Source organism: Ascaphus truei, unplaced genomic scaffold (genome assembly GCF_040206685.1).
Source record: "Ascaphus truei isolate aAscTru1 unplaced genomic scaffold, aAscTru1.hap1 HAP1_SCAFFOLD_809, whole genome shotgun sequence".
Taxonomy (NCBI): domain Eukaryota; kingdom Metazoa; phylum Chordata; class Amphibia; order Anura; family Ascaphidae; genus Ascaphus; species Ascaphus truei.
This window is the reverse complement of record NW_027457144.1, coordinates 8,245-18,139: the sequence shown is the minus strand read 5'-3', so window position 1 is coordinate 18,139 and position 9,895 is coordinate 8,245. Positions and strand designations below refer to the sequence as shown.

The window sequence follows — 9,895 nt, the reverse complement described above, 5'->3', positions numbered from 1 at the left end:
ATGGCGTCGTTGTTTGCTGACAAAAGGGGCGCGGCCAAGGGAGCGTCGCAATGATACTGGAGACACGTGAGTGGCTGCCAACCAATAGGCGAGGCAGTCTTATCAGCCGCACCCCCATTTATTCCCTTGCTATTTGTCATCCGGAACAGAAGCAGAAACCCCCTGCGGGGACATAGAGGGGCCCAGTGACTGCTAGGACTGTACAGTGAGAGGAGGCAGGTACAGTATACAGCATTATATATATAGCATTATATATATAGCATTATATATATAGCATTATCAGGGTGTGTGCCAGCACTGTCCATCCCCCGGGTCCTGAAGCTGAATATCTATATCTCCTATCTATATCCTAACTATATCATCTGTGTATATATCTATCTCATATCTCACTCTCTCTCTCGTATATATATATATATATATATATATATATCTCATATCTATCTCCTATATCTATATATCTCGCATCTATATATCATATCTATGTATATCTCCTATATATCTCTATATCTATCTATAGCTGTCAGTCTATCTATCACCGATCTATACCCTATCTATAAATCCTATCTATAGCTATCGGTGTATCTATCTATCTATCTATCTATCTATCTATCTATCTATCTATCTATCTATCTATCTATCAATGTATATCTATCCACATTGTATCTAGCTATATATCTATCCTTTAGTGTACCTATATATCATCAATGTATATCATTTATATTTGTGAATGTATGTGTAACTATTAATGTATATCTATATATCAATGTATCTCTATATCTGTCATCAATGTTTACCCATATATCAATGTATATTTCTGTATCTCGGTGTATCTCTATCTATCATCAGTATCTCTATATTTCTCATCAGTGTATCTATAGCTCTCTCATCAGTGTGTATCTATAGCTCTCTCATCAGTGTGTATCTATAGATCTCTCATCAGTGTGTATCTATAGATCTCTCAACAGTGTGTGTGTGAGCTCTGACTGTTTGTCTGTCCGTGCTCCCTCCTCAACTTCTCTGTTTCATTCCCAGCACCGTTCTGAGCAGAACAGGAAGCCAACAGATACATATGTCTGTCTGTGTCTCTCACTGTGTGTCTCTCTATCTCAGGCAGGATGGCCAGCCACACACACACACACACACACACACACACACACACACACACACACACACACACACACAGAGTAGAGGGTCTGTACAGGTAGATGTGGTGCAAGGTAAAATGGGCTAACTAAGGCCGTGATTATACAGGAAAGCGCTCGCGCCTGGAAAAACAACATTAAAAAAACAATAGCAGCGCACATACCTGTTGTGGTGTGCGCGCCCCGTGGAGCTGCAGGGCGGCTGTCTCCTGGCGCGATCTGCAGATTTGTTCTTGGCTGGCGATGACCACTTCACGTGAGCGGTTCCACCAAATGAGGGCAAACCGCTCACAGCCACGCCTCCTTGCCTGCTCTCCACCAGCTCCCTGGTATAATCACTATGCTGCTTGGCGGCATCACTCGGTGATGTCACAGAATAGCGCTGCCGCCCTGCAGCATTTGGTATAATTGAGCCCTAAGAGTATAAGGACCAGAGCTGTGATCCAAAGTACCAGCCCAGCACCAGGGGGGAAATAAAGAATTGATTCCAACAAGCATATCCCCCCTGAGGACGGTTCCCCTGGGTCCGAAACGTCGGCTAAAGGTTTGCTTGTTGGACTTAATAAATTCTTTCTTTTTGCAGAGGCCCCGCGCTTTTCCCCATGGCATTTAAGTTAAAGAGAGAGAGCTAGATATCGATGTGGATCTCCTGGATGTGAAGGATAAACAAAACCAAATACTGCCTATGAAGCAGTTATGGTTCTTTTCTACAAGCGATTAACCCTGGGGCCTGGAGCGTGCTTGGTACACGTCTGTCTTGATCCACATAAAGAGACATGGCAGACGTGGTACTCGCAATTTAGGTGGAATGTGTCCTCAAGTGCCTGCATCCAGCTGAGATAGCAGCAAGGAGTCCAGTGAAGGAGCAAAAAGCAGTGCACAGCTGTACAAAAACTGGGGCTAAGCAAACCACATGGGGTTAAAAATACATTTTATTAGGAGGGTGACAACAACGGAGGATGGCAGGGCTACTCTGACGCATTTCGCGCTGCAATAGCGCGTTGTCAAAGAGGGTTTTGTACAGGCTGTGCTCCGCTTTTTGCTCCTTTACTGCACTCTTCCTTGGTAATCCTCACACACACACAACTGTGATCCTTACAGACACCCATATCTCACACACACACACACACACACACACACACACGTGATCCACACACACACCACCTGTGATCCTTACACACACCTCTCACACACACACAACTGTGATCCTTACAGACACCCATATCTCACACACACACACACACACACACACACACACACACACACACACACACACACACACACACACACACACACACACACACACACGATCCACACACACCACCTGTGATCCTTACACACACCTCTCACACACACAACTGTGATTCTTACACACACACCTGTGATCCTTACAGACACCCATATCTATCTATCACACACACACACACAACTGTGATCCACACACACCATCTATGATCCTTACACACACCTGTCATACACACCTGTGATCCTTAGACACCCATATCACACACACAACTGTGATTCTTACACACACACCTGTGATCCTTACAGACACCCATATCTCTCACACACACATCACACACCTCTCGCACACACACACCTCTCACACACACCTGTGATCCTTACAGACACACACCTGTGATCCTTACAGACACCCATATCACACACACAACTGTGATCCACACACACACACACCTCTCTCACACACACCTGTGATCCTTACAGACACCCATATCACACACACAACTGTGATCCTTACACACACACCTGTGATCCTTACAGACACCCATATCACACACACAACTGTGATCCTAACACACACACACATCTCTCTCTCACACACCTGTAATCCTTACACACACACACATCTCTCTCACACACCTGTGATCCTTACAGACACCCATATCACACACACAACTGTGATTCTTACACACACACACACCTGTGATCCTTAGACACCCATATCACACACACACACACACACAACTGTGATCCACACACACACACACACCTCTCACACACACCTGTGATCCTTACAGACACCCATATCTCACACACACACACCACCTATGATCATTACAGACACCCATATCTCTCACACACCTCACACACACCTCTCTCATACACACACCTATGATCCTTACACACACCTCTCACACACACCTGTGATCCTTACAGACACCCATATCTCTCACACACACATCACACACCTCTCTCACACACACACCTGTGATCCTTACACACACACACACACCTCTCACACACCTGTGATCCTTACAGACACCCATATCACACACCTGTGATTTTTACACACACACACACCTGTGATCCTTACAGACACCCATATCACACACACAACTGTGCTCCTTACACACACACACCTGGGATCCTTACACACACACACATCTCTCTCTCTCACGCACACCTGTGATCCTTACAGACACCCATATCACACACACAACTGTGATCCTTACACACACACATCTCTTGCATATCTGTGATCCTTATAGACTCGCATGTCTCACACACACCTGTGATCTTTTCTCTCTCTCCTTCTCCTTACAGACTTACACACAAACATATCTTAGAAATATATATATATATATATATCAATCTCTCTATCACACACACACCTGTGACCATTTTCTGTGATCCCTCTATAATATGTATTTTACGGGCAAATTACAAGAGCGGACTGATTGGAATCAGAAATTGCTTCTAAACACGCAAATAAATATCATATAGACCAGTGGAGCTCAAGCCCCCTCCAACAGGTCAGGTTTTCTGGATATCCCAGCTTCAGCACAGGTGGCTCAATCAGTCCCGGCTTCAGGACAGATGGCTCAATCAGAGCCACCTGTGCTGGAGCTGGGATATCCTGAAAACCTGTCCTGTTGGGAGGAGGGGGGACGAGTGGAGCCCCCTGATATAGGTTTTAGCACAGCACCTGCATGTGTCCGATCCCCTCGCCTGTCTGTGTGTATGATGCATGGAATCCGCCCCATTCCTTGCTGTGCATTGAAGTGGGAGTGTTGCTTCAGCTCCTCTCTTGTCTCGGTTCCTCAGGGCTCTTGGAAAGATGGCGTCCCTGAAAGCAGAGCTGTTGGGGGAGGTGGAAGTGGAGGTGGAGCTGGAGCCGGAGCCCCCCGGCTTCGTGGCGTCCGGCCGTCGCTTCCGCTGCCTGAACTGCCGCAAGACCTTCCCGAACCGACCCCGCGCTCAGCGGCACTGCCAGACCCACGAGTCCGAGGGGCCCCCGTCCCTGCCCCGCAACCAAAGGAGGGTGGCGCAGGGCAAGCAGCGGCACCAGTGCGCGCACTGCGACAAGTCCTACAAGTCCGTGTCGGAGCTGCGCAACCACGCCCGGAGCCACACCGGCGAGAAGCCCTTTGTGTGTCAGGAGTGTGGCAGGTCCTTCATGCAGCCCATCTGCCTGCGGGTCCACATGGCCACGCACAGCGGGGAGCTGCCCTTCCCGTGCGGGCAGTGTGGCAAAGCCTACGCCACACCCTCCAAGCTGCGGATCCACCAGCGGCTGCACACGGGCGAGCGCCCCTTCTCCTGCCCGGACTGCGGCAAGGTCTTCGCCGACCCCTCGGTTTTCCGGAAGCACCGGCGGAGCCACGCGGGGCTGCGGCCGCACCAGTGCAGCCTGTGCCAGAAAGCCTACAGCGAGCTGAAAGATCTGAAGAACCACGAGCGGAGCCACACTGGGGAGAAGCCGTTTCTGTGCTCCGACTGTGGCAAGGCCTTCTCCCGCGCCTCCTCCCTCACGTGCCACCAGCGCATCCACGCGGCGGAGAAGCCGTACAAGTGCCCGCTCTGCAGCAAAGACTTTACGCAGCTGTCGTCCTACCAGAGCCACCAGCGCACCCACTCCGGGGAGAAGCCGTACCTGTGCCCGCAGTGCGGGCGGATGTTCTCCGACCCATCTAGCTTCCGCCGGCACCAGCGGGCGCACCTGGGCGTGAAGCCGTACCAGTGCGACAAGTGCGGGAAGCCTTTCCGGCAGCCGGCTGACCTGGCCATGCACCAGCGCATCCACACGGGCGACAGGCCCTTCCGCTGTCCCGACTGCGACAAGAGCTTCGTGGCGTCGTGGGACCTGAAGCGCCACCGGCTGTCGCACAGCGCCGAGCGCCCCTTCCAGTGCCAGGAGTGCGGCAAAGGCTTTGCAGAGCGCTCGGGACTGAGCAAACACCAGCGCTCGCACAGCGGAGAGAGACCTTTCAAGTGCCAGGAGTGCGGCAAGAGCTTCGTGGTGTCGTCCAGCCTGAGGAAGCACGAGCGCACTCACCGCAAAGCGGAAGGGGCGCCGGGGACGCCGCTGAGCAACGGGGACAGGGCTGGGCCCGCCACCTGCCAGAAGTGCGCGGTGTCGTTCCCCACCGTGGTGGACCTGAGGAAGCACCAGAGGCTCCACCCGGAGATGCGGCCCTTCCGCTGCGAGCTCTGCGAGAAGGGCTTCGTGGACCGGGCCGGCCTGAAGAAGCACCAGCGGATCCACAGCGACGTGCGGCCCCACGTCTGCGCGCACTGCGGGAAAGGCTTCCTGGCGTCCTCCGACCTGCGCAAGCACCAGCGGACGCACGCCGGGGAGGCAAAGGAGGAGGAAGACGAGGAGCAGGAGATGACCACGCTAACTCTCCACCCGGCGCCCGGAGAGCCCCCACCGCTCTACGACCCGCTGGTGTCTTTCCTGGAGAAGGTGGCCGGGGGCGAGATGGACGTGATCGACCCGTCGCCCACGTCCAGCTGAACTCGTGCTCCGAGGGAGGACTTTGCCGACGGCTGTATGTGCGCGGTTTTGTTTCTTCTATTCCCGGCTCTCTCTGAGATGGAAGCCGAAATGGCGCCTGACGCCGAATTATTTTCCTGCAGTCTCTCTCGCCCCGCCTGTCCCTTCCCACCGGCTGTCACGTGTCTCTGTCACCAGGTAGTCCTCCTGTAGTTCTCGGTTTGCTGGTATCTCCACCTCCTTCATAGCCAAACAGCCTTCTCTCCTTTGTAGGCTTAGCTACGGCAGGAGTGGCCAACTCCCGTCCTCAAGGGCCATCAACGGGTCAGATTTGCAGCATATCCCTGCTTCAGCACAGGTGGCTCAGACGGTCAATGGAGTGGCCAACTTCAGTCATCAAGGGCCAGGTATTGGGGATATTCCTGCTTCAGCGCAGGGGCTCAGTCTTGGACTGAGCCACTGATTGAGCCCCCTGTGCTGAAGCAGGGATATTCTGAAAATCTGGCCCGTGAGGACTGCAGTTAGCTATCACAGTGCTACATCATACGCCAGCACCGGTTCTCTGCCAGCCCTGCCGTGCCGCACGCTATATATCTGCCCGTACAAGGCGCTTTGGCAGAAGCTTCAGGATAATGTAAATAAACACACACAACCGCAGAGTATCTGCAGCCACTGCCCACCCTCCCCCGCCTCCTGGAAGGGGTCTCCCCCCGCCTCCTGGAAGGGGTCTCCCCCCGCCTCCTGGAAGGGCTCTCCCCCCGCCTCCTGGAAGGGGTCTCCCCCCGCCTCCTGGAAGGGCTCTCCCCCCGCCTCCTGGAAGGGCTCTCCCCCCGCCTCCTGGAAGGGGTCTCCCCCCGCCTCCTGGAAGGGGTCTCCCCCCGCCTCCTGGAAGGGCTCTCCCCCCGCCTCCTGGAAGGGGTCTCCCCCCGCCTCCTGGAAGGGCTCTCCCCCCGCCTCCTGGAAGGGCTCTCCCCCCGCCTCCTGGAAGGGCTCTCCCCCCGCCTCCTGGAAGGGGTCTCCCCCCGCCTCCTGGAAGGGGTCTCCCCCCGCCTCCTGGATTCCCCCTCACCTTGGTTTAGCAGAAACTCGCACCCGAATTTGGCTAGCCGTACCTGGGATCCGTATGGCTGCTTCCAGATGACTGGCACGCAGGAAGCTGGTCAGCGGCCATCTTGGATATGGGCATTTGCCCCTTTTGAATTTTTTTAGGCGCAGTCCTATTGAGGGTATTAATGGCGTTTTAACACCTTGAGTGCCAGATGAGAGCAGCCTTGCATGGCAATCAAGGGTTTGAGTGTTACCTCTGCGCTATTGTAAAAATGGCGACCTGAGACTTGGGGGTGGGGGGTGGGGGGGGGTTCCTCCAGCTGCTCCCTTCTGTGTGACATTGCTGTGCAATCAGGGGGTTGTGCAGGCAAAGCCCCCTCTTCTTGGCTTTAACAGGGACGGGCTAGTAAACACTTGGTTGACAATAGCACCCCCACCCCCAAATTCAGAGGTCCCGATTTTAAAAACAAAACTCTTAATTTCCAAAGAAACAAAAGTGGCACAATCTTTGCTTAAAGTCTGGTTATATTTTCTGTAAGGAAGATCAGGACCTCTGTTTTCAATCGAAACCTTTTTTTTTTTTGCAAAGGAACACGGATTGCGCGTGAATTTAAAGGGGATCGGCGTGGGGTATTTTTGCGTCTGAGATCCTAGACTGACGCCGGGGAAAATGCTGAACGGATCAAGTTCAAATAACGAGAGAAACTGGCGAAGGCGGACATTTTTACAGATCCCCTGCAGGGGGGAAACAGAGGGGGGATGTATTAGGTCACGATTATTCTGTACCCATTAAACTGTTCTTGGGATTACCGAGGAGGTGGTGTATAAACGCCTCTCAAATAATAATATTCAATGAATACGAGAACTGAAAGAAAAAATGTGTGTGGTCTTTCTCTCTGTGGGGAGGGTCCCGACTTCAAATGAGAGGGAGTCAGGGTTTGGGGGACGTGGTTTGCCTTTGCAGTTCAAGAGGAACCAGTAACACATTATGCCGCAGGGTTAGGGCACAGCTAACAATGCACACGTCCATTGGAAGTTAACACTATTCGGCATTACTGGCTTTCCCCCCTCTCCCCCTATTTTGATCCTACTCGAAGGAAGAAAGGAAGGAGGGCACTAATGCAAACGGTAAAAAAAGCTTTATATTATAGAAAAGCACTTCTAACATGGGCCCTTACAATATGTAAGTTCTTTAAAACATGTCAAAGGTGTAACAGATGCACTCCGTGGGATCAGAGGTTTCCCCTCTCGGGGATATCGGCATCTGCTGATCGATCCTCCGCACTTCTGGGTGTGAGTCCCAGATCTTTCTCCGCACTTCTGGGTGTGAGTCCCAGATCTTTCTCCGCACTTCTGGGTGTGAGTCCCAGATCTTTCTCCGCACTTCTGGGTGTGAGTCCCAGATCTTTCTCCGCACTTCTGGGTGTGAGTCCCAGATCTTTCTCCGCACTTCTGGGTGTGAGTCCCAGATCTTTCTCCGCACTTCTGGGTGTGAGTCCCAGATCTTTCTCCGCACTTCTGGGTGTGAGTCCCAGATCTTCCTCCGCACTTCTGGGTGTGAGTCCCAGATCTTCCTCCGCTCTGGTGCCGGGGCGTCTCTCACTTTTTCCCCTCTTCGGTTAGGATGAGGAGCCACAGTGGAGATGGTGGGTTGGTCAGCGCACGGGATTTTGCTCACAGGATGAAATGAGAGGATAAGGAACATGTGATTAGTGTTTAGATAGGCAAACAGTACATTATGCAGTAATAAAATGTTGTTACCTAAAATATTTAATACAATAAAATTTAAATAAAATGCTTGAATAGATAGCTAGAATAAAAACTTTTCCATAAGTTAAAAAATGGGGATCTGTTATTTTAGGACTGATCTAAGGTGGGGATGGTGATATATAAAAAGGGGGGGTAAGAGCGGGTGATTAGCAGGTTTCTGTATATCCTGCTGTCTGACAGGGGTGGTAGTGCTGATTAGCAGAGTATAATGGGCAGTCTTACTTTATATAAGTGCTGCCAGAAGCAATATAGCTTCCTCCCCCTCCCAATGGAGGCAGTATGTAAGTGACTTATCTCCCGGGTGCCCAATTTGGAATGAAAAAGGGCCGAACACGGTGAGTAAGTAAAAATGGATTTTATTAAGTGCAAAAAACAGCAAACAGAAATAACACTTACGATACAGCTTGGGCAGCAGCCCAGCTTCAGCCCGATCGTCCGTTCACACTCCTCCGACCAGTATACCTCCCGTGCTCGCGTCCGATGGCGGGACCGGAAGAGGAGGGCTTACCGGATGTCAGCAGGCTGGCTGGGTCCTTCAGGCAATGGGCTCCGGCAGGGAACTACGCGTTTCGCAGTGATGCTTCGTCAGGGATGAGGAGCCACCCTACGCATTTCACTGTTTACGGCTTCGTCAGGAGTGTTTGAACCTCATCCCTTCAGACTTCACTTAAATACCTTTGTTTCTCATGGGACAGAAGTAAAATGGTTAGATTATTGCTTTCCCTGGCTGTGACCAGTCTGCTTTGCTTAATCACAGCCAGGGAAAGCAATAATCCAATCTAACCATTATGAACTTCTGTCCCATGAGAAACAAAGGTATTTAAGTGAAGTCTGAAGGGATGAGGTTCAAACACTCCTGACGAAGCCGTAAATGGTGAAATGCGTAGGGTGGCTCTCATCCTAACCGAAGAGGGAAAAAAGTGAGAGACGCCCCGGCACCAGAGCGGAGGAAGATCTGGGACTCACACCCAGAAGTGCGGAGAAAGATCTGGGACTCACACCCAGAAGTGCGGAGAAAGACCTGGGACTCACACCCAGAAGTGCGGAGGAAGATCTGGGACTCACACCCAGAAGTGCGGAGAAGATCTGGGACTCACACCCAGAAGTGCGGAGGAAGATCTGGGACTCACACCCAGAAGTGCGGAGGAAGATCTGGGACTCACACCCAGAAGTGCGGAGGAAGATCTGGGACTCACAC

The 9,895-nt window shown here is 51.9% G+C and overlaps 1 protein-coding gene across 2 annotated transcripts; it reads left to right on the top strand.

The window, feature by feature from the left end:
- The first annotated feature begins 119 nt into the window (after positions 1 to 119).
- ZNF668 (zinc finger protein 668) lies at positions 120 to 8,460 on the top strand. 2 transcript variants are annotated; one of them, XM_075584930.1, is made up of 2 exons: positions 120 to 215; positions 4,209 to 8,460. In XM_075584930.1, the coding sequence occupies exon 2, from the start codon at positions 4,222 to 4,224 to the stop codon at positions 5,899 to 5,901; it is 1,680 nt and encodes a 559-aa protein (XP_075441045.1). In that variant the 5' UTR covers positions 120 to 215; positions 4,209 to 4,221; the 3' UTR covers positions 5,902 to 8,460. The 2 variants fall into 2 exon arrangements, with proteins under 2 accessions (XP_075441045.1, XP_075441043.1); XM_075584928.1 differs by having other exon boundaries at positions 120 to 219.
- The last annotated feature ends 1,435 nt before the right edge of the window (positions 8,461 to 9,895 follow it).